This window comes from Drosophila obscura, unplaced genomic scaffold (assembly GCF_018151105.1).
Source record: "Drosophila obscura isolate BZ-5 IFL unplaced genomic scaffold, ASM1815110v1 contig_75, whole genome shotgun sequence".
Taxonomy (NCBI): domain Eukaryota; kingdom Metazoa; phylum Arthropoda; class Insecta; order Diptera; family Drosophilidae; genus Drosophila; species Drosophila obscura.
This window is the reverse complement of record NW_024542867.1, coordinates 3,340,069-3,362,913: the sequence shown is the minus strand read 5'-3', so window position 1 is coordinate 3,362,913 and position 22,845 is coordinate 3,340,069. Positions and strand designations below refer to the sequence as shown.

The 22,845-nt window shown below is 45.5% G+C and overlaps 5 protein-coding genes across 10 annotated transcripts; 3 read left to right on the top strand and 2 right to left on the bottom strand.

The window, feature by feature from the left end:
• The first annotated feature begins 39 nt into the window (after positions 1 to 39).
• On the top strand, positions 40 to 2,262 carry LOC111072175 (dual specificity protein phosphatase MPK-4). 3 transcript variants are annotated; one of them, XM_022363865.2, is made up of 6 exons: positions 40 to 92; positions 173 to 340; positions 400 to 531; positions 592 to 691; positions 761 to 1,446; positions 1,517 to 2,262. In XM_022363865.2, the coding sequence occupies exons 2-6, from the start codon at positions 220 to 222 to the stop codon at positions 1,618 to 1,620; spliced, it is 1,143 nt and encodes a 380-aa protein (XP_022219557.1). In that variant the 5' UTR covers positions 40 to 92; positions 173 to 219; the 3' UTR covers positions 1,621 to 2,262. The 3 variants fall into 3 exon arrangements, with proteins under 3 accessions (XP_022219557.1, XP_022219559.1, XP_022219558.1); XM_022363867.2 differs by having other exon boundaries at positions 64 to 92; positions 209 to 340; XM_022363866.2 differs by lacking the exon at positions 40 to 92 and adding an exon at positions 116 to 133 and having other exon boundaries at positions 209 to 340.
• On the top strand, positions 2,260 to 3,166 carry LOC111072176 (pyridoxal phosphate phosphatase PHOSPHO2). The gene has a single exon (XM_022363869.2). It carries the CDS (start codon positions 2,266 to 2,268, stop codon positions 3,073 to 3,075), a length of 810 nt encoding a protein of 269 aa, XP_022219561.2. The 5' UTR covers positions 2,260 to 2,265; the 3' UTR covers positions 3,076 to 3,166.
• Positions 3,097 to 18,373, bottom strand: LOC111072174 (supporter of activation of yellow protein). 4 transcript variants are annotated; one of them, XM_022363861.2, is made up of 13 exons: positions 18,053 to 18,373; positions 17,779 to 17,934; positions 14,571 to 16,912; positions 13,240 to 14,506; positions 12,859 to 13,178; positions 7,488 to 7,591; positions 7,257 to 7,412; positions 6,730 to 7,179; positions 6,361 to 6,648; positions 5,988 to 6,288; positions 5,708 to 5,909; positions 5,459 to 5,647; positions 3,097 to 5,355 (listed from the first exon to the last, which is right to left on the bottom strand). In XM_022363861.2, the coding sequence occupies exons 3-13, from the start codon at positions 16,869 to 16,871 to the stop codon at positions 4,676 to 4,678; spliced, it is 6,258 nt and encodes a 2,085-aa protein (XP_022219553.2). In that variant the 5' UTR covers positions 16,872 to 16,912; positions 17,779 to 17,934; positions 18,053 to 18,373; the 3' UTR covers positions 3,097 to 4,675. The 4 variants fall into 4 exon arrangements, with proteins under 4 accessions (XP_022219553.2, XP_022219554.2, XP_022219555.2 ...); XM_022363862.2 differs by having other exon boundaries at positions 18,162 to 18,373; XM_022363863.2 differs by having other exon boundaries at positions 18,176 to 18,373.
• Positions 18,374 to 19,626: 1,253 nt separating this feature from the next.
• LOC111072127 (pyridoxal phosphate phosphatase PHOSPHO2) lies at positions 19,627 to 20,945 on the top strand. Its single transcript, XM_022363793.2, has one exon. It carries the CDS (start codon positions 19,688 to 19,690, stop codon positions 20,570 to 20,572), a length of 885 nt encoding a protein of 294 aa, XP_022219485.1. The 5' UTR covers positions 19,627 to 19,687; the 3' UTR covers positions 20,573 to 20,945.
• A 154-nt stretch (positions 20,946 to 21,099) lies between these two features.
• On the bottom strand, positions 21,100 to 22,786 carry LOC111072126 (CCR4-NOT transcription complex subunit 9). The gene is made up of 6 exons (XM_022363792.2): positions 22,743 to 22,786; positions 22,513 to 22,585; positions 22,072 to 22,446; positions 21,819 to 22,013; positions 21,644 to 21,735; positions 21,100 to 21,583 (listed from the first exon to the last, which is right to left on the bottom strand). The coding sequence occupies exons 2-6, from the start codon at positions 22,570 to 22,572 to the stop codon at positions 21,415 to 21,417; spliced, it is 891 nt and encodes a 296-aa protein (XP_022219484.1). The 5' UTR covers positions 22,573 to 22,585; positions 22,743 to 22,786; the 3' UTR covers positions 21,100 to 21,414.
• Between the last annotated feature and the right edge of the window lie 59 nt (positions 22,787 to 22,845).

The window sequence follows — 22,845 nt, the reverse complement described above, 5'->3', positions numbered from 1 at the left end:
GGAACCAACATCCTCTTATCGATATATGATAAATCAGTATATCGATAAACCAGAAACAAATATTGAATTCTGTGCGGACGACGAAGAATAAGGTAGCTGTAGCCTTGATTATAATACCAGATCTATCTGTCTGGTCTGTATCAAGCATGTTTGTAATCCCAATTTTAAATAGTGAACATTGGGTACACTGTCTTCCTGGGTGCAACAGTTGTCAATAAAATGGCGCAAAAACCGCAGGCGCGGTCGTCAGGCAAGCCGCAGGACTCTGGCTTCCTGGCACGTGAAGACTTCGATGGTGGGCCTGTCAGCATTGATGAAATCGAGACGGGCTTGTTTCTGGGTAAGCATAACAGGTCCTGGTCATCGCTTGATTTTGTCACAATCAGGCTGCTCGCTTAGGAAACTTGACGGCGGCCACGCATATGGAAACACTGAAGTCGTTTAAAATTACCCACATCCTGACGCTTGATTCGGTACCACTGCCGCAGCACATTTTAGAGGCTAGCTTCCTCACAACAAAATACATTCAAAGTAAGTGGAGCCAGAAGGTGTTGTTCGAGTTCACAAATGAAGTATAGTGTGTATTTTTAGTTGCTGACATGCCGCGCGAAGACATCCTGCAGCATCTAGAAGGCTGCGTGAACTTTATTAGCTCAGCTGTGGATCAGCAGGGCAATGTGCTTGTACATTGGTAAGCATATCGTATTCCGAATGAGATGAAAATTAGTTTATAATTTTTCGTTTCCCGTTGCCCCGTTAGCTATTTTGGAGTAAGCCGTAGCTCCTCGACGGTTATTGCATACATGATGAAACGACACAATCTGAACTTTCAACCCGCCTACGAGCTGGTGAAGGCCAAGCGACGCTTTGTGCAACCAAACTCAGGCTTTATTACTCAACTGAAGCTGTTTCGGCGCATGGGATGCAAAATCGACCCCAACTACCAGCGATATAAAATGCATCGGCTGCGCCTTGCTGGGGAGCAAATGCGGAAGGCCAAGATTCTACCGCAGAGTTTCCACAGCGTTGTGCGTCCAGATCCAGACATAACACGCGAAAATCCCGAGCCAATTGTTTTTCGTTGTCGTCGTTGCCGTCGCGTTCTGGCTTCCAAGTCTCATGTCCTCGAGCACAAACCGCGCGACAGGCCCCATCGTGAGGGAACAGCGACGGCTGTCCCAAATGACGATGTCAGCGGACAGACTCCAGCGCCGGCCGAGACCCAGCCGAACAACATAAGCGCACCCCGACTCCTGGATCAGGTTGCTGAGCGCATACGGCAATCCTCACTGGGCTCGCCAGGTCACGAGAGCACACCCAATCATTGCCGCAGCATTTTGTTTGTAGAACCAATTGCCTGGATGCACCGCATTATGCTCAACACCCAAGGACGTCTGTACTGCCCCAAGTGTGAGCAAAAGCTGGGCAACTTTAGCTGGATCAATGGTTCGTTTTATTATAATGGCTTCATATAATCTGCTAATACTACTCTATTTCTTTAAATATACCTTTGCAGCCTGCCAGTGTCCTTGCGGCGAAACATTGTCGCCGGCTTTTTATTTGATACCTTCCAAGGTGGAACTCTCCAAGGCCGTTCAGAATGTTCAGACGACAGTTTAATTGGCATTGGCCGATGAAATGGAATGAAATGGCGTTATCAGCATCAGTAGAACCCTGAGTCAAAGAAAATTTAAAAATATTCTTATTGTCTTCCACGCTGACAACATTTTTGGAACAGCTCACCTGATGCACAGAAACCAAACTCCAATTTTTATAGCTAGCAAATTAAATCTACTGATTTCTTATGAGTATATGGAGACAAACATACATTTGGGGAAAGCTTATTGGAGAATACTATGATACAAAAAATATTGAAGTGCTGTTGTGTTGGATAGTACCATCTACAGAACTACACTAATTACTTATAAACTTACTTATAGTTGAACCTTTTGGAAACGGATTTTTCGCTGAATATGAAACAAAAACCTATTACCGGGGATAATATTTACGTTTACGCTATCAATTTTGCATGTTAAAGATTAATTTGTCAGCCAATACTGTATCTGGGCGGGCTCGCATGAATGGATTAAAACGTGGGAGAGTCAGATCACAAGAAACTGGCAGAAAACCATGGTTTCTCTTACATGTGTACCTACTGGTATGAGTTTAGACTCTAAATATTCGCATAAGCCTATAGATATCGATGTGCTTTGACCAGTTGTATTAAATCAAAATGAAGTTATTTCTTTTTCATTCAAATTATAAATGTTTATCATTTTGAAAAATTCTGTACCTAGAGTTACTGGAAACTGTTTCTGGCGCTGCCCGCGTCTCCTGTACCAGAAGGGCGAGGGCGAGCATGTTGGGAGTCGCATTCTGGTAGCCTTTGACTTTGACAAGACCATCATTGAGCAGGACTCGTACCTGGTGGTCAGCCAACTTCTCCCGAAGGAAAGGCGCAACATGTCATTGCTAGAAATGATACCGAAGTTTGGCTGGCAGATCTATATTAATCGCGTGCTCCATCTGCTGCATGAAGAGCACAAGCTGGATTCAAGGACAGCAGTCGGCCAGCAAATACGCAGGATTCCGGCGGTGTCAGGGATGCTACATCTGATGCGGTGCCTCAACAGAACCCCTACCGTGGACATGTGTATCATTAGCGATGCCAACACGTTTTTCATTAACGAGTGGTTGGAGTCGTACGGCATCAGTTGCCTGTTCACCGACATTAAGACCAATGCTGCCTGCGTTCAGGCGAACGGTAGCCTGCTGATGCTACCCTACGAAGACCAGATTGGCTGTGATCTCTGTGCCCGTAACCTTTGTAAGGGAGGCGTGCTGCAGCAGATGCGCGTTGGCGAGATCTATAAGCAAGTAGTCTACGTTGGTGACAGCTGCAATGATCTTTGTCCCATGAAGCGCCTCCGTCCTGGCGACGTGGCCTGCATTCGGCTCGGATTTGAACTGCAAGGCAAGATGGTGGCACATACCAATATGCTGTGTTGCTCGGTGTTGGGGTGGCGCGATGGACACGATCTGGAGAAGCGCTTAATGCCCAGAATCGCTTGGTAAATGTGTAGCAAGGCAAAGATGTTAATGTTAATGCTGCTGTTTTATTTGACTTAAAAATAAATCTTTCTCGTATGTATACAATCATTATTCACTTAATAAAAACTTAAGAATTAGATTTCATGGAAAAGTAGATTTTTACCGAATGCACAGATCGCATCGCATCTGTATCCGCTTCTGGTTAAGTAGACTTGATGCTTACTACTAACTATTTATTTATCGATCGCTATTGCTGCTGCGGCGGTACCAGATATTGTATCTAAAATTATTTCACACATAGTTTACCTTTTCAATATTTTGCTTCTGCTTCTGATCTCTGCTTTCTGCATTTTCTAGTCGCTTTGTTTGACGTACGTACTTGTTCTGTGCTCTTGTGCTTACTCTTTAAAGTTATAAATATATACGCATGTATTTGTTTGTATCTGTGTGTACGCTTGTGGTAGCATAAATTACATGTATAATACATTCTTCTTAGCCATTAAAACTACAGAATAACTCCTCGCTCAACCTCCTCGGTCTGATCTTCGAAATCAACTCAACTTTATCATGGCTTACACACTAAATCGGAACTAAAGGGAACTCGAAAATTAAAAAGAACCAAGCAGTCCCGCATCCCGCATAAAAGACTGCTCTGCTTGGCGTATGTACTTAACTACTTAAAATTCTAACGGGGCTTACAAGGCTTACAATCCTTATCCTTATAGATACATACACATACAACTTGAAAAATTCGGTGCATAAGATATTACAAAATCAAAGAGTATTGCGTACACATATATGTAAATATATATAGCACAGCAATGATAGTAATAATCGGGGGGTGGGGGGTGTGGTTGGGTGTGGTGCTGAGACACATACAGATAACTTTTATCCAAACATTAAACATACTATTTCGATGAAAAAAAAAAAAAAAAAAAAAACAAATGTTCTTTGTAGGCCAACACCGACAGGGAACAGTGGTGTGGACCATGAACGAGAACGATGATAAAACACAGTTGCTGCTGGCCAAGCTATTTCAATCCAGCATTTCGTAAAAGCGTTTCAATCAAGCAGCTCCCCGATATTAAGCTAATAATAAAATGTATACATGTGCAAGAACATGTACATATACACATACGCATACGCATACATATACATATAGATGTACATGCATGCAATTAAACTAATTTAGTTTCAGTGAATCGCCATGAAGTGCGAACTGTGTGAAATACGAAGGTTGCTGTCTAGACGATACGCGAAGAGTTCCACATGTGCTCTGAATGCAGTGTGTGCTTGTCATGTTTGTGTGTTTTTAACATTAGGGAGCAACGTTAAGTAACAATAGTGTAGTACGTTGTACCGATAGTAAAATATAATAATAATAATTATAAATCCTTATTTAGTTGCTTCACTTTCTCTTCTTTCCTCTCCTCTCGTCTCTTTTGTCCCATTCGTCAATACTATGCATGTGTGGTTGTGTTGTTGCAGGGTTTTTCGGGGCGGAACGGGGCAGGTATTGGGACTGGAATTGGGAGCCTGGGGAGGAGCGGTTGGTTGAACCCGCGTCCGGCGCTTTCTATAAGTCCGTTAAAGTGCGCTTGCCACAATAACGAATAACCCCCACTCAGGCAACAACCGGAGGCGGCGCTATGCCTATTGCTGTGGTAGCTCCTGTGGCCGCTCCTGTCCCTGATGTGACTGTCAGCGCAGGTGATGAAATGGCTGTGGCTGTTGCTGTGGCCGTCGCAGTTATAGTTGTAGTAGCGGCGCCGCTGGCAGCTCCTAAATCTTCACTGACCCCGTTCCGGTTGAAGCTGCTGCACTCCATCGTGGTGATACTTGGTGGTGCTCCATGCGACTGCTGTCGCCTATCTGTCATTGTTGTTGTTGTTGTTGTTGCCTCTTCCTCATGAGTAGTGGTTACCAAGGCACTCTTGGGACTCAGCGCAGCCACTGGCGATGGAGATGGGACTTGGCTTATATTGGTCGTTGGGCTTGATCCTCGACTAGTTATCAGGGGGACTGTGACCGATCCAACTGCTGTTACTCCCTGTCCAGCCTGTCGCTTAGCCGGCTTGATCCGCGCACACGGCACACAGAACATGGCGGCATGCTCCCGCAGCTTTGTGATGTGGTCGATGCGATATTCGTGTATCCATTTCATCTTTTTGTTTCGGGGCGAGGCCTTCATCGCCTCGGCTCCGGCTCCACAGGGCGATGCCAATGCAGATACCTGGGGCAGGCCTTCGGGCTTTACGGCGCCACATCGCATACAGATACAACAGCGTTCACAGCTCCATCGCCCTACAATTCAGATAGGTCGAAAAAATTAAAAATTAACCCTGCCAACCAATCCCAATCCCAGCCTCTTGCTGGGACTCGTGCATGTTGGATGTTCGCCACTCACCATCTGGCACCGTCTTGAGGCCGAGGCAGTAGATGTGATAGCCTCGGTCGCACTGTTCGCAGTACAGCATCTTACCGGGCCGCTGGCTGCTCTTGCACTTGATGCAACACTTGCACCCGGCACACTGCCAGTTGTAGTTTCTTACCCGGCCCACCATGCGCTGTGGCATATCAATGCAGCTCGGATGCACTGCAAAACGAGTGAATACGATAAAGGAGAAGGAAGAAGGGGAAGGGGACTGGGACTTACCACGCCGTCGACAACTGTAGCAGCGTATGAAGACCTCAGGCATATCTCTGGCATTACGATGTTGAGTGCGCAGGCATACGCCGCAATTAGATATCCGGGAACGGGCTGATTCATTCCGTTCATCGTCGCTGGCGGCGGCACTCGAGGCTGCTGTTGAGATGCAGCTACTCGAGCTGCTGGAGTCGCTTTCATCGTCACTATCCTGAAGTTTAAATTTGTAGCTCTAGCAACTGCTCTAACTGCAGGAAATATCGAATTGTTGGCTTCACCGCACACTTACCGAATCACTGCTGCTGCTGCTGGTGTCGCTGAACGAGGATGAGAGGGAGGCTGAGGAGGATATGCTGGAGTTGCTGGCCGTGCGCACCTTTTCCGACTGCTGCCGCGCGGACCGGCGACTACGTCGGACAGAAACCGACTCTTTTGGCTTGGATGCAGGCTGAACCTCGGATGCCGAGGCAGCAACTTTGTCGGCCATTGCGCAGGCAACGCCGTTAATGCGCTCCAGCAGTTGAGCTTCTAGCCCTGCTGTCTGTGACTGTATCTGTGGCTTTTCCAGTGCTGTATCCAATGGGTAGGATCTGAAAGGACGGACGAATTGATTGGATAGAGGTAGAGTTGCAATTTTCGATCTAGCGATGTAATTGGCTTACCTCAGTTCGACGAAGTCCAGTTTGCGGTAGCCGAATGAGAACTGGTCCGGCACCACGGGAAGCGGATACGCATAGTCCGATTGACAGAAGGCTTCATCGTAATGATCATCTCGTGGATACAACAGATCTGTGGGCATTAGCATATTCTCCGCCTCGGCTGTTGCCCGAACCCCACTTGCTTCCCCAACAGAGCGATGTAGGCGGGTATTCGTGGGGGCTGTTCGCAGCTGGGGCTGGTTCATCGTAAAAGTCTGCAGGTCCAGGCAAGCCAGACGCTCATCTTTGCGGCTGAATAAATTCGAAACAAGAAACAAGCAAATCATTTTCAAAGACTCTCCCCTCGTAGCTCAGCTTCGTAGTTCAACTCACGTCTTGTTGAAGTAAACATTCCATTTGCTGGCCGAGAGCATGGCTCGGTCTCTGGCCTGGAGTCCACGCACAGTGCCAACTGTGAGGCCGGGCTCCTTTTGCTTGGCCTCGATTTCACGCAAGTGCTTAAGACGGATATACTCCTTGTACTCCTCGTACTTGTCGTAGAAGTCTGCATACATTATGTCCAGTATGTCGGAGGCCCAGACGGCGGTGATTCCCAGGTCGCACATCTTCTCGCTGACCAGTCCTTTCTCTTGCAGCCAGTTGCGCTCTTCCATATCGACGGCGCGACGTGGTAGGTCCGGGTACTTGCGCTTAAAGCTGGTTATCCCCAGATAGAGAGCCACCTGCTCCTGGATCATGAAGGTATCGCGATTCTTGGACGGGCAACAGCCTTTCGGTGGAGGCCAATCGTACTCGGCAATGCTGGAAGCATTAAAGTCCGTGCTGCACGCGCAATGTTAGAACGAAACAACGTTAGTTTATCGAGGTGGAAAAGATGATAAGGGATAAGGAGCGCTTACTCTTCAGCCACACAAATCTCCATTTTCTTTTTCTTTGGGCGTTTGAGCGCTGACCCAAGGATGGCGTCAACGGATTGACCCTGATTCGAGTCCAGCATGCTTACGTTGCTCACCACCGATGACTGCGACTCCTCGTTGTTGAGGAAATCGGGTTGCCTGGGGGAAGATTTAACAATGTAGTTAAGTTCTTCCCTCCCGCCCATGGGCTCTCGTTACTCATTACAAACTTACTTCTGCGGTGTCAGCGGCGGTTCCGTTGTGCTCCCCATCATGGATTGGTTGCTGTTCCCAAGATCGGCGCTCATGCGGGTATCCTCCTCAAAAACTTGGGGCGACTAAAGCAGAGTATAAAGGAGAAAAGTCAAAAATAAATTATTTATTATATATTACATATGTACATACATATGTATGTATATTTATATGTACATATTTCCTTCGTATTCCTCAAGGAACAATGTAACGAATCATGGCTGCCACGATTCGCCACAGGTGCAGCCATATAATATCAAATTCCTATACATAAGTCAGTAACCATAAACCAAAATTACACACACACCAATTATCGACCACTTTCATTTCTCACAGAACAGAACATAAGACACCTCCTGGGAGTTGCTGATTTACGTTGATTTACCCTCTGTGTCCGATCAGCAGCCCCAACCACACATCGACATATGTTTGTATCCCCACCATCCCCCATTATGGCCAGAAATAAGAAACCGTTTAAGAAATAGGGGACTCGCGGATCGACCGGGGCGCGAACTTCCAACAAAAGGCAATGGCTCGAAAGGAGAGACATGTAGTCAAGAGCCCGACGCGTAACCCATAGGACAGACGGGCAGGGCAGTCCATAAAGGAGCAGTCCGAAACTCGAAGCGGGACCATACAGCCGGGCGGTCCAAAACTCGACGCGAATTACAAGTCCCCAACTCGAGAGAACAACTGTGAACAAATAAAGAATACTTAAATATAAACTCAAAGAACTCAAGGTTCGTTATTCTATACAACGTCGATCACCGGACAACCCTTTTTTTTCCTTAGAGGTTCCAGCGATCTACAAATTTATTGTAGAAGAATCCTGGACAGACTGAGCTTAGCTCAGCGTAATATATGAATGTAGGTCCTCACAACAATATATTACACTTCATCTTCAAAACAAAACGAGAAGGATCGTTTTGAGTCGCTTCTGTGGCCGCAACTCTACTACAGTATATACATTTGGGCTAATCCTGCGTTACGGACGTTACATTCCCAAGCAAATTTTATTGTTCAAATTGACACAGCTGGCGTTCACATTAGTATATTTCATGAAATTTTTACGAAATGCAGTTCTGGGCACGTTCTTTTAAACTTACTTTAAAATAAAAGGTTAACTGTTTTTGAAAAAAAAACTATGCTTGCTTAAATTTCCGTTACGGACGTTACAAAAAATGGAAGTTGAGGCTGCATGCATGTGTACATATTTTTTTTTTTTGTAGCGAATTTGGCATAATAAACAAAAAAGGTTAACATACAACAAATTAAGAGGAAGACATGACCATATTAATTCATCAAAGAAAATAAGCATAATTAGTACCGTTGAAAAAAAATTGTCTGTTACGGACGTTACATTAAGGACGTTACACTTTTTCCATCAAGCCAAATCGTGTAAATAAAAAATATTAATGTATTTACAAAACTGTTTAACCTTGAAATTATTAATTTATTACTTTAAAAAAAAGTATAAGGTATTCATTACTATTATATTACATGTTTAGGGGATCGCATGTTAATTAAACACACTTTTTGTTACTTTGAGGTAAAGTTTTTCGGATTTTCGGCAACCTAGACCTTTTTAAAGCCCAGACTCAGATTCAGCAGGTGAAAATCCATTAGAAACACCTACTTTCACCCTCTAATATAAAAATACAATTTTTGAGTATTCATTCCGTTACGGACGTTACACACTTTACCCTTAGTATTTTTCAAAAAAATGTGTAATAAAGATTTTTTTCATCAGATTAAAGTGCATAAAAAGCTCTGTTTATAAAGCTATTGTGGTAAACAAAATTGTTAAAACTCATTCTGTTAAAATAAAAAAACCCAATTTTCCGTTACAGACGTTACACATTTAAGATATATTATATATTTTACAAGTATGATTTGTATCTTAAGTAAAAGAAAATTAAACAAATTTTAAGTTTTGCTAAGCGCTCAATACTGAAACGACTGTTTTGCCCACTTTTTTTTACCATGGAAAATACCCTTTTTTTTCACGAATGTGAATGTAAGCACGATGTAAGCAAGAGGTACGTGTAGGTTAGCCTCTGCCAAGAACAATCAAACCACCGTAAAACCATATTGCTCATATCTTTTGAAGCTTGAATATGTGTCATATTATTCCATGAACAAACTGTTGAGTTTTGAACAACTTTAAATTTCTGCCTTTGTTTTAAAATTTTTCGGAATAGCCAATATGTACAAAATTTTCATTAGACTTAGTTAGACTGTTAATTCTTTTGTATTACATAAGGTACATCCGAAACGGTCAAAAACGATTTCGATTTGTCCAAAATCATTTAAAACATGAAGAAAGAAATCAAATGTAACGGAATCTCTTCTATTTATATTGCTTACATTCATATGTACATACGTACATAAGTTCAATTTGGAAGAGTGGAAGTATCTAAAAAACAGTTTTGAAAGTGTTGGGGTTCGACACTACAGTTTCCATAAACGCAGCAATGTGTCCCGAAGAATTTATCATGACTAGCGAATAATATTTGTTGTGATTTCGTTTACAAATTTACTAAATATAATTTTTTAAGAATTTAAATTTTGTATTTAATATTATTATATTGTTCATTGAGGAATAACAAAACAAATAATTATAGAAAAAGCAAGCTTGTTTACGAACAAAAAATATCATTGCTTCTGTGTATTTTTTTCATTAGTTGTGTACACTGTACATTTCCAATTTATCAAATTATTAATGAATAAGATTATTTATTGGTACAAACATTTTTATATACAGCTGTGGCATAAATAATAGCACCATGACACTCAATTTTCTGTATTGAAGGATTTTGTTTAAACAGTGGTATTAATGAACGGTTTAAGAACTAATATATATACTTTAGGATATAATCTAATGTTTCCGAAAGCAATAGTTTGTATTGCAGACTTCAAACGAAAATTATCAAAAAGAAAAGGAATTATTCAGGAATTTAGGCGGCAACAAAAATAGCACTGAGTTCCAAAAATTAAAAAAAAAAAACAAATTTAAAAGAAGCTTTCCAAATTTTCATTAAAGTAGGTTACTTTAGTTGTATTCAAAGGTTAATATTTTGTTGTAAAGCCTTTGGAAGCAACCACAGTGTCTCAGCGTCTTGTCATGAAAGTTCACCTCATTTTCGTATCTTTCCTGGGAGATATGGCTCCACCAATAATGCCTGATACCCCAAAGATCAATATTGTTCCTTGGTTTCGTATTGGAAACATATTTTTTAGCTTTAGCACAAAGATTTTTCAGGGTGTTCATATCTGGCGACTAAGCAGGCCAATGAATTACATTAAATACACTGATCTCGAACCACCTTCGAGCTTCCTTGCTGGTCTGTTTTGGATCATTGTCCCGAAGGCAGACACAAAACAACGGCATTTTCCATTCCATATACGGCAGCATCATTGTTTTCTAATATTTTAATATAGACATGTTGATCCATCACCTATTTGTGCCATGTATTGGACCACCTGAATAATACGAAAAGCATGCCCATGCAATGATACTTATCCCTGAGTGTTTAATCGTTTTATATATTAGCCAGGAGTTTTTATTCTGCATTAGGTGTCGTCATACATAAGATTGATAGCCTTTTCCACAAAAAAAAAAAACAATTTGACTTTCTTCGGACCACATGATGTTTCTTTGGGACAACTCCAGTGCTATTTGTATACTGTACTCACTTTGCCCCATGGCTTTCTTTCTAAAGTGGATTTTTCCTCGGACTTTTGGCACTTAATTTATGTTCTTGTATGCAAGAACTAACTTTGCTTATCCTTGGCGATTTTTTAAGATCCTTTTTTAGCTCAGTGGACGATTTATAAGGGTCCTTCTTGCTCTCATCAAGCAGTAGTTTGACCGGAAATGGCGGTATCGCGGCTTTTATTCCGTGTGTTTTTTGTTGGTTGCATGTTTTAAAGCATTGCGAATCAATGCTCAATGATCAACCAACAATTGGATTCACCTAAAGATAGGTGTCTCCTTCTGGAATAAAAGTTTTGATCCTCTTGCTTTTTTCTTACCTAAAGTGCTTTCTAAGGCCCAAAACTACTTTTATTTTGTTAAGTTCTTGCCACAATCTACTTAAGACACCGAATTGTAATTTAATTAAGATCATAAAATATCAAAAAGCTCGGAAAAGTAAAAGTTTTTATAAAAAACCAATTTTAGTGCTATTTTTGTTGCCGTCCTATTTCGCTTCTTTTTTTGGAAAATTGCCTTTAGTAATAAGAACCGATAGGAATTTGAAAGTAAGCACACTTCTATCAGAGAGGAGACATGTAAACCTAATTGATATTATAGTCAAGGGCAAAATATGTTGGTTAGAGATCATTTTTTGAAACAATAAAGACTGTGGTACCAAACAGTGTTATTATTTCTGCCGCAACTGTATGTATGTACATGTGTGGGTATACATATGTATATGTATGTACATTGGTAAGCTTTTGTGCAACTGCATTTTACAGATGTTTAGACGTGCAGCACTGACAACAATTGTGCGCGGCATTGCCAGCGTGCAGAAAAAATCAAAAACCAGAAAGCTTTTGCGAGTCGAGAGAGTGCTCGTCGATAGGGGCAGGTAGCCAGAGCGAGAGAGCAAATGTTCGCACATGACAATGAAAAGCCAGAAGTGTAGGCAGCGATGCCTACAGAAATCAGCAGCAGGTGTGGTGAAGGTGGACTATCTACCCAGCGAATAAGTGCATCACCAAGGCATTCGCGTCCCATAGAAAGGCACACGTATACGCTTTTGTTCGTGTGTGGGCGTGAGCCAAACAAAAACTTCAGCTGATTAAAATCACAGGCAAAGCCAAAGCAAGCGACTGCGCTCTGTCCTGCTCTATGCTGCTCTTCTTCATCTGTCTACATACATATGTACTTATAACTGTGAGCTGCGAAATTTGCGCGCAACTTTGATTTTAATTACGACACAATATTTGCAACAGTGTAAGCGTCGATAACATTTACGTAACAGAGCCGAAGCAAAGAAAATTTTAATCGCCTTTTCCCACCATGCGCCGAGATGAGCGAAAAAGCCCTGCACTGCACAGTACACATTTGTACCTGTTACACATGCCACATTAACAGTCACAGTCACAGTCACGAGCAAACATAACAGTCAATACTCAATAAAATCAACAATCGCAGCTGACTTGGTGGCCTACGACTTAGAATAATAATAACCATCACCAGCATTGCATCGGTTGTTGGTGTTGCTTGGTGCATGCACATATGTTATGTATGAATGAAAATGAATCGGTTTTATACCGATTCAATGGGAAATGGGAAACCAATGGGCTTATGGCTCGAAGGATGCATAGCCGTGGATCCACCACTTACCGGACTAAACAGGCCCTTAAGCCTCTCGGGATCGGGTGTGTGCTTCAGACCACCCACGCAGCGGGGGCGACTCATGGCGATGGCCTTGGCAACGGCACTGGCCCCTCGACTCATCCGTGGCGCCCGCGGCTGGCACGCGGCCGTAGAGGATGCATTGCTGGAGCTACCGCCAGCTCGATTGGATGAAGAGGATCCACTGTTGCTGCTCCGACCAGCGCCACCACCTCTCGAGCCACGTCCTCGGCCGCGTCCGCGTGTGGAAGTGGCGCCGCCTGCAGCTGACATTGAAAGCATTTGCATCGTCATCGAGCCAGATTCGTCTGAAATCGAAGGAAAATACGTTGAAAGTCCAGCTTCTTCGTCTCTGCAGTCGCTTCTTACCGCCAGAGTTGTCCAGCGCGCTGTTATAGTTGTCCTCGTCGTGAGAGTCCAGCTGACTTCCGCCGCTGATGCTGCATGGGCGTGGCGAGCGCAGCTGCTGCGTGGCCATAATTGAGGAGAAGTCGTTGGGCTGAAAGACCACATCCGGCAGAGGATCCGACGACGACAATATCGTTGTGGGCGGCAGCATCGAGGACATGGACATGGTTGAGCTGCTCCCACTTCCGTTGCCGTTGCCACTCCCCAATTGGCAGCTGGTGGCAGGCACCCCGGACGACGTCGACGAGCTGGACGAGCACATGGTCAGATCAATTTGAGCTGCCAGAGCAAAGGCCATGCTGTTGTTGTTGTTCGATTCCGTCTCTCCAAATTGGGCCAAACTGAGCGTTGGGGTAGGAATCGGCTGCTGCTGCGGCTCCGACTGCTGCTGCTGAAGCGACAGCTTGCTAGAGTTGGCCTTGCTTTGGCGCTTCCTGGTGGTCTTGGTTGTAGGCTGGGAAGGATTCAGCGCCTTCGAATTAGGGGTCTGGGTGCGCCTCGTGGCTCTCAGCTGACGATGATCGCGACAAATCACCTTTCCCACTGCGCTCGGCGAATCATCGACCCTTCCCGTATGCTCCTCTTGCTCGTCCATCAATGTGATCGCCGCTGCCTCCGGCAGCTGTTCCTGGCCCATACTTACCATATCAATGGCCAGACGCTTGCGAAGCAGCTGCACCCGACGAGACTTCACCGCACTACTGGCCACGGCTTCCTGGCTGTCATGGCTTTCATGGGTGGGTGTGGCAAGGGCTGGAGTCACGGGTAACAGATGCGCAGACAGATCTGCAGTTTGGTTCCTTTTAGGTCTGCCACGTCGTTTGCCCGTCGGTACTGGTGTAGTCATCACCTCTGCGGCAGCAGGCTGATTTCGCTGGCGCTCTGGCTGCAACTCTAACGAGTTGGCATCCTCAGCCGCCGCCCCTGAATCAGTGAAGAGAGTTCCATTTTGGTTTCCATCTGACGATGCCAATGGGGGATGGCCTGGACCAGGTCCAGGGCTAGAGGCAAGGCCAGGGCCTGGGGCCCCGGATGGAGGAAACAGGCCGTCCTCTAGGTCTGTGTTGAGAATTCTCTCGTGCTTCTGCTTGCGGGAGCGGTGGGATGGCTGACCTGTCTGAATCTGCATCGTCTCGCTGGTACTCGATTTCTTTCCAGGCTCATGGCAGTTATGCGTTTGCTGATCGTTCTCATCGTTGTCCAATCGTCGCTGCTTGCTGCGCGGGATCTATAGGAGGGAGTGGAGAGGATCAGACCTAAGAACTAGGAATCCAGAACGGCAAAGCACTTACGCTGGGAGATTCGCTGCCGTCGCTGCTGTTGCGCTTCAGATGATTCTCATTGTTGTTGTCCAGCTCTTCGCGCTCCTCCAGTTCCTCCTCCTGCCGATCCTGCTCGATCCCGTCGTGGTGATTGTTGACCAATTGGTGATGATCCATGTAGGTGATATGCGGGCTGCCTTCCGGAGTGTCCAGAATCTCAATAGAATCGATAATGGGCTGCGAGGGGCTGGATGAGTGCGCTATAGGAACCACGCCCGAGAGCTGAGCGCCGCCCTCATCTACTGCCGCTGCTGCAGCTCCGACCCTGACACCTCCTCCGTTCGCCATCAGCCGTTCGGTCAGCTGGGGATACTTGCTGGAGTTATTACTCTTGGCGGGGGCCGTGGAAAAGTGGGTCTTTGCTGGGCTCGTCAGTTGGCTTAGCAGAATGTTGGAACTGGGCAACCCGGTACCGGGTGCTGTGCCAGCGGGCGACATGTGCAGACGAAGAGGCAGGAGGAGATTATGACTCGACTGGCCCGGCGAGATGCTACCAGAGAAATCGATGGTTGCATGCGCTGGCGAGGACCCTGGGGATGGCGACGATGTTAGATCAACTAGATCCACGACATTGTGCTGCTGCTGCTGCTGCTGGTGCTGTGGCAGATTCGAATTTGGATTAGGATTGGAAGCAGCAGTCTTGTACTTGTTGGCTTTGTTTTCAATGGCCAGGCCATTGCTGGCTGCCGGCTGCAGAGGCGGCAGGTTGTGAAACATTTTGGGATCGTGCTCCTTCGACAGGGACTCGTCAATGTCCATATCATCAGAGTTGCGGCGCATCTCGTCCGCCACCATCTGCTCCCCATCTGGATCTGAAAAGCCACAGAACTCTTGGCTGCTGCTGTTCGATTCCCCGCCGTTCGATATTGGAATGGGCATGGGCGTTGGCGTTGGTGTGGCCAGCTTAGAGGCAGCTGAAGGTGGCTTTTCCTCAAGCACAGCGCGGACCTTGTGCTTCGGGGAGCACAGATTCTTAATGGTCAACTTGGGTAGGGGCTGCTGCTGGTGATGCTGCTGCTCGGCCTTGGCGGGGGGCTGTCCTCCATCGGGGTCCTCCATTTCAATGGACTTGGTTTTGATTGTGAGCTTGGGTATGCTCTGAGCGTTGCTGAGGTCATGCGTCATGATCACCGTGTGCATGTGCTCCTGGCCGCTGCCGCCCGTCTTGATGGTTAACTTTGGTATCTGCTGCGGCTGCTCCTCGCTGTTGCTGCTGATGCAGCTGCTCCCGGCCAGGGTGGTCTTAATCATTAGCTTGGGGACCGTCTGCATCTCCACCATCGACAGCGAGGACGACGACGACGATGATGAGGAAGAGGAGGATGCTGATGAGGAGGAGGCGGAGGCGGGAGAGAGGCTAGACAGATGTGCCTCGTTCTTGGCCGGCGTCATTGACTGACTGCGGCCAAGGCAGTTGGACAGACTGCCGTCTCTCGAGCAGGAGCCGGACCCGGACCCGGACCCTGACCCGGACCCTGAGCCGGAGCTAGAGGAAGCCGCGGGATTCTCAGGCATTTTGATAGTCAGCTTAGGCACAACGCTGCCCACACGCTCCTCATTGGCTGCCCGGATAGTGAGCTTTGGCACAATGTGCGGTGTGCTCCGGGGATTAGGGGTCGGACGATGCTGGCTAAGACTGCTCAGCTCATCCTCCGCCTCGGCGCAGGAGGAGGAGCACGAGGAGGCGTCCGCGTCTGAGGCGTCCTGCGGCTTGGCCCCCGTCCCGCCGATGCTGCTGGGCAGATGAATGCGCAATGGTTCCACACGTCTCTCGTCTCCAACGGAATGAGATTCATTGGGAGCGGTGTGCGAGTGCTTGGATAGCTTGAGGATAATTTTGTGCCCTTGGCTGCTTCCACCCCTGCTTCCTTCCTCGCCCTTCACGTCAACTGCTGTGGCAGCCATGGCTGCGGTTCCCCTCGCTGCTGCTGTAATTGCTGATGCTCCAGTTGTGCCTGCAGCAGCGCTTTGGGCATCGTCGCGCGGCGTCTGCGGCGGTGGCGATGCTGTAGTGCTGGTTATATGACCCGGCTGTTGTTGTTGCAGTGCCTCCTCTGCTCCCAGCTGCTGCTGCTCTGCATTCAACCGATGCTCCCGCTGTGCCGGCGATGATGTCGAGCTCACGCGTTGCTCCTCCTCGGTCGTGGTGCTCGTCGCAGATTTTACGCTGGAATTGATTCGACCTGATGATCCCACTGCTATGCCCGTTCCCGTTACTGATCCTGATGACGATGTCGCTGCTACCATCTGCTGCTGACGTAAATCATTCATTGCTATATCCAATTATCCTGTTGCCGCCGGGTGTCGCCAGCCTGCAAAAGATAACAGGCGTCAATGTGATTAACCTCCTAATTATACGTTCATTAGGATTTCCTCAAGCCCACTCCCACACTCAAAGCGATGTCCGTCCATCCATCACAATACACCCATATGGAAAAGCAGAGTTAAATCAATCGTGCCACGCTCAAGAGTCTCATTACAATGTTACAACTAACGCAACCGCGAACGAAAGGGTATTGGATTGGGTTCGGTTCGGTTCGGTAGGATCTATATCCTGCAAGGGGCTCAGACAGTCCCCAAGCGCATATGAGCATTATGCGAATGCGCTCTCCATTTTGGAGGTAGCATAAACTTTCGACTTCGCTGGGGCTCCTGGTACGTTGTTGTGGTACCTTGTTGTAGAGAGCAATACATAAAGGAAAAATGCGCGCAAAACCCTCGCGCAGAATAACAACAACAAGCTGAGTTTATAAATAATAAGCGTTGAGAACATGCGCACACAGCTGCTGCATGGGGAGAGAGACAGAGCGAAGGAGAGAGCATAGAAAAGAATTGTTGAGAAAGCCGAACGAACTCTGCTCTGGCCTGTTCTAATGTGTGTTGGCAACACTGCTTCGCACGGGGTAAACTCAACATCCTAATGAAATTCACCACAGTCGAGTCGCCGTTGTTGTTTCTGTTTCTGCTGCTGCAGCTCAACACGCACACACACATAGTCAAATCGAAACATGCAAGCATCTGCACTAAACCCGCACTCAACTCCCCTGGGCAACCGATTGTCAGCGTTCGTCTGTAAAAAAATGTCTACATACAACGCAGCAACATCAACAAATTTGTGCAAGGCAATGCAAAAAAAAACGAAAACCTGACCCAAGAAAAACAGCAGCAGCGAACTCACCATGCGGCAAAATCGTTGGTCAGAGTCAGACAAAAGAAGATGGAGTAGAGGAAATCAATCGCCTTCTTAGCATTAACATAAATTATTTGTGCACATATTATGGTTTTGTCTGCTTCATAGGATTTGGCCTACTCAAGCGTCCGACATTCTGTGGCACTTTTTTTTATTGTTGCATTGTATTTTGTAAAGAAAATATTAAACAAGAAATAAAACACATTTTAAAGCACTCGAGGGGAGACGGGGCTGAGAAGACTGTAGTCACACACACACTCACTGTGGACCAACACACGCACACACACATAGAGTCGCACACAACAGCGGAGACAAGCGCAACGAGCTCTCTCGGTTGCCGTTGTCCCACTTTCCGTGTATTGGTTTCGTACACTTTTCCACGCACTTTTAACGATTTGGACACAAGCAGGGAGACATCGCATTAACTGTCTTTTAAAAAAAACGAATTGCTGCTTTAACCGCGCGAATGCGTAAGCAGACTTGTTCGGCACGCATAGAACATTTTCAAGAATTCATTATTAAATTGTATGCTTTGCTTCGCCTGCTTGTGTTTTTTCTTTTCGATTCCGTCGTCGAAAAAGTAATGCTACGAAATAGGGATGCTATAAATTGATATCGATATATCGATATCAATTTTGTATAATATATTGGTAGATGATATTGTTTTGGTTGGAAAACATGAATTTTATAAATTTTTGGGGTATTTTAACAGATGAAATATGAACTAGAAGCCAATTGACACTATATTTCTGTTCTTCCACGTCGTAAGATCAGATATATATAATTATCGGTGCACAGGGTAGGTTACACAAAAATATCGGTACTTTTTGGCGATAAGTGGAAGTTGTGCTCGGCGGTCACTTACCTTTCTATTCGATTTTGTGATTGTTGTTTTGAAATAAGCTTATTACTCAGTTCCGAAAAAACTACTCGGTTTTTTGTTCTCAAATTGCAATGTTTGCTTCGTGTTTGCTGGCAAAATATATCAAATTGATATAACTTTCGAGGGGGGTAGAAACATACCAGCTATATCAGCAAATACCTTCGGATACTTTTTTAATATATACCGACCTTTTTTGTTTGTTGATCTGAGTACTGCCTTCCGTACAGAGCCTAGAAAACAGTTATGGCCCCAAAAATTTTCATATCGGTTTCATACGAATATCCACCCTGATTCTGTTCGCGAGGTGTTTTTTTCCGATCTGAGTACTAGGCTTTAGGATGTTCCGCCAAACTCGAACTATCGACATTAACTATCGGCTCATACTTGTAACGCATTAATTAGTTGGAGAGCGTAATTTGACTTGACGAGCCATGATAATCATGGTATTATAATAATTTTGGCAATGGGGTGGATATTACCTTGCATGCGTGGAATTTTTTGGCCGTTTTGCCTGTTGTCTATACCCTTTTTTTTGCTCACCGATTTCCCAGCGAGGAAATTTTAAAAGCTTCCTTCGTTAGGCTTGATGATTTCTTTCATCATTTGCTTTTCATACAGGCTCCAATGAATGCAATGACCGATTTTATGATTTTTATTTTGTATATTTAGTAGGTATGCAAAACTAGTCTCTAAATTTGCAAGCTTTCTCAACGAAATTTTTGCAGTTTACTCTTGCAGTTACCGAGAATATGCCTCTGGTTTGAGAAATATATACAGGAATCTAATTCAATGCGGGCAAATGTCATTATTTATTAGGTTTCAGAGTATGTAGGTTGGAAAACAGAATTTTAACATAAATTAAAGGAAATAGGGTATAAAAATGTCTATACTACCATAAATATGTTGTTGATATGTAGCAAATGTGTAGTTACCGTGTAGATACCATGTAAAAAAGACTTTTGTTGACCTTCTTTGTTTAGACCCTGTTTTATTGGCATTGAAAGAGCAGCAAAGATGTCCTCGTCGTCGGCAGCTGTCGCTGAAGCCATCGCCTGCTGTAGGCTGGAAAAGCAGAAACGTCGACGACTGGCAGCCTTCGATTTTGATCATACAATTGTGGCCCAAAATACGGACACCGTGGTGAGGGATTTACTTCCTCCGGAAGTGGTCAGCTCGCGGACCCTCAACGAGCTGGTGGAGAACGATTGTTGGACTGAGTACATGTCCGAGGTTTTTCGTCTTCTGCATGAGCAACAAGTCACGGAGGCGCGCATTCGCGACACCATCCGAGTCATTCCCGAGGTCCCGGGCTTCGTGCGCCTCATCAAGCATCTACACAAGAAACTCAACTTCGACATGATCATCATCAGTGACTCGAACAGTGTTTTCATCGACGAATGGGTCAAGGCGCACAGCCTGGCCGACTGCTTTGTGGCCATCTTCACCAACCCCGCCGAGTTCGACTCCAACGGGCAGCTTCAGGTACGGCCCCATCACCAGCAGAGCGAGTGCAAGCTGAGCGCCAGCAATCTCTGCAAAGGGCGCGTCCTTGAGCACTTTGTCATTGAACAGGACTTGCGACGAAGCATCCGCTACGATCACGTCTTCTATGTGGGCGATGGAAACAACGACATCTGCCCCGTGCTGCGACAGCGGGCTTGTGACTTTGCCTGCGCCCGCCAGGGCTTCGCCATGGAGAAGCATTTGATTCGGAACCGCAATAAATTGAAGCTGCGGGCGCACTTGTTGATCTGGAAAAGTGGATTTGACCTCATGGAACAGATGCTGGCTTTGCCGCAGATGAAAGTTTCGCAAGTCGACCTTGAGACTGCGGATGGCCAGTCAGAGATGGCGCGGCGAGCATCGGCGGTCACTGGTCCATCCAAGCCGACCAACTAAATTGGGAATTCGAAACTAAACATTTTCTCAGCACATTTGAGTGCTTTTTTTGTCTGTCCCTGTCTATTACACATGATCTTGGGACTTGCACATGCATAAGTATGCGTATTTATTGATGTATTTTCTCGATGTAATAATCTAATCCAATACAGTCTAAATGTGTGTCCCTACGTACAATATCCTTAACTTGGAGCATTGTAGTAGTAGTATTAGTAGGCGATTTAATGATGTTACTGTTACATAGTGGTATCTCTCTCTGTCTCTTTAGGCACCCGCAGCGCCATGTAATTGTATGTATGTATATTTTGTAGCTGTATTTGTTGTAATTATTGTATATTAAATGTATGTGAGCGTGTGCGTTACCGTTCCTGCAGATTGTCTCTTTTAATGGTTGTGGCATTTCAGATGTGGCCAGAGCCCGCAGCCTTGCATTCTCTGACGCCAATCAGAGCAGGATGGCTGCATATACATATGTACATGCTAATTGCATAAGCATGAGTGAGTGCCTGCGTGTGTGGGAGTGGTAGAGGAATAGTTTCACGGTATGGGATCTTTATTTACATTGTAAATTATATTCTAATAGCAAAGAAATTGCTTAGCTTATTAACATTACTTTTTTTGTATTCATAACTACACATAAATTTATGTAAATTACATCTTGGCTTAGGCTAGGCTCAGGCAACCTGGTGAAAAATTATTACACAGACGTTCTGGCTAGATGATAACTAGTTGGTGAAATTAATTGATTAGCAGCGATTTGAAAGGCGCGCAATGCGGGTGCGGAAGACCTGCATTATGCCCATGAAATACTTAAGACAAATGAGATTTGGATTTTCTATGATCTAGGAGCCCAATGGCGACATGCCGATCTGCTGTGGGGTGTTTCCCAGCTCCAAGTTCTTGAGTAGCATTTGAAGCCACTGCTTCGTGGATTTATCGTCCTGCAGGCACAGCGCGAAAGTGCCATCGCGTAACTGATCCGGCAAGCACTGTCCGAGGGCCTTGCGAGCACTGCATAAAAAGAAATATAGATTTGTTGCATTTCCATAAGAATCGTGCCTTTATACATACCGAGTGTTGTCAGAGAGACGCAGGTAGCAACGCACCACGTGCTTTAGCAGACGGGCACACGGTTCCTTTGCCAACTGGATCACCATTTTACCCTGCAGTGTTGTAGTAGTATATGGAATACATATGTAAGTACATGCGTTACTTAAGCATGGACTTGGCATCGATGGATACTTACCAGGGTGATGGCCACATGCGAGAAGCGTTCGTATGTCTGACAGATGTACGACAGGCCCGACTCATCAAGCAGTATCTTTTGAATGATGAAGGTGGCCACAGTCTTGCTTAGCTCCGAGCCGCTGTCCATAATGCTTAAGCAAAGAGGAACAATTTCAGTGGTCAGCAAGAACGTGATTACTTCCTGCTCATCGGTCTGGAAGGATCGGAAGACCTAGTTGCGTATTATGGAGAATTGATGGGGACGGACTCACCTTAACCAAGGCACCAATGACGCCCAAGCTGGTCAGACGCAAATATTCGAAGGGTCTGGTTTTTGAAGTGGTCGACAGAAATGGATACAAGTAGAGGGGAATCTGCGCCTGGAGAAAGGCTGTACGGGTCTCAGGATGGGAGGCGACGCACTGCAGCAGGGCCAGGGCATTGCAAACACGGTTTGACTGATGTGCCGTCAGAGTGGGCGGAGTTATAGACGGATATATGTTGACAATCTCCTGAAGCAGAGCACACGCCGTTCCAAAGCTGTTCCACAACATAGGAGCCAAGTCAGTTTCTCGCTTTTTGCTCAGCTCTAACAGAGCGGTCTCGCGCGTGTCCGGATGCGCCAATTCGTTAATCCATTGGTACACCTAAATAGCGCAAAACCATCGTAAAAGTTCATTTGTGATTGTTGAAAATACTTCTCTCTAAATTACCTTCTCCTGCTCGCTTTGTTGCTGCTGAGGATTCATGCAGGGACTCGGCTGGGTACTCATTTCAAAATGTCTGCTGCATATATGTATATATATATATATATATAAATTTATATAAATATGTTTGGGTAAAATGATATAAATATGCATGTAAAAATGTATGCTGCATATAAATAAGTGTACGCACGCATCTTGGGAAAAGATGCTTATAACATAAAATATTTGTTACTTACATGTCGATTTCAGAGAGGAATTCAATGAAAACAGTAGAGGTGTCAAACCATCGAGGGCACTATCGATAATATCGATAGTTTTGCTGCTATCCGCTACTATCCG

Coding starts and splice junctions, on each gene's coding strand:
- LOC111072175 (XM_022363865.2), top strand. CDS start 220: ATGGCGCAAAAACCGCAGGCGCGGTCGTCAGGCAAGCCGCAGGACTCT. Junction 532..591: donor CACAACAAAATACATTCAAA/GTAAGTGGAGCC, acceptor GTGTATTTTTAG/TTGCTGACATGCCGCGCGAA. Junction 1,447..1,516: donor CAACTTTAGCTGGATCAATG/GTTCGTTTTATT, acceptor ATACCTTTGCAG/CCTGCCAGTGTCCTTGCGGC.
- LOC111072176 (XM_022363869.2), top strand. CDS start 2,266: ATGTTTATCATTTTGAAAAATTCTGTACCTAGAGTTACTGGAAACTGT.
- LOC111072174 (XM_022363861.2), bottom strand. CDS start 16,871: ATGAATGATTTACGTCAGCAGCAGATGGTAGCAGCGACATCGTCATCA. Junction 14,507..14,570: donor ACGGCAGCGAATCTCCCAGC/GTAAGTGCTTTG, acceptor TCCCTCCTATAG/ATCCCGCGCAGCAAGCAGCG. Junction 7,592..12,858: donor TTAAGGGCCTGTTTAGTCCG/GTAAGTGGTGGA, acceptor ACTCTGCTTTAG/TCGCCCCAAGTTTTTGAGGA.
- LOC111072127 (XM_022363793.2), top strand. CDS start 19,688: ATGTCCTCGTCGTCGGCAGCTGTCGCTGAAGCCATCGCCTGCTGTAGG.
- LOC111072126 (XM_022363792.2), bottom strand. CDS start 22,572: ATGAGTACCCAGCCGAGTCCCTGCATGAATCCTCAGCAGCAACAAAGC. Junction 22,014..22,071: donor TCATTGGTGCCTTGGTTAAG/GTGAGTCCGTCC, acceptor CGATCCTTCCAG/ACCGATGAGCAGGAAGTAAT. Junction 21,584..21,643: donor CGTCTCTCTGACAACACTCG/GTATGTATAAAG, acceptor CTTTTTATGCAG/TGCTCGCAAGGCCCTCGGAC.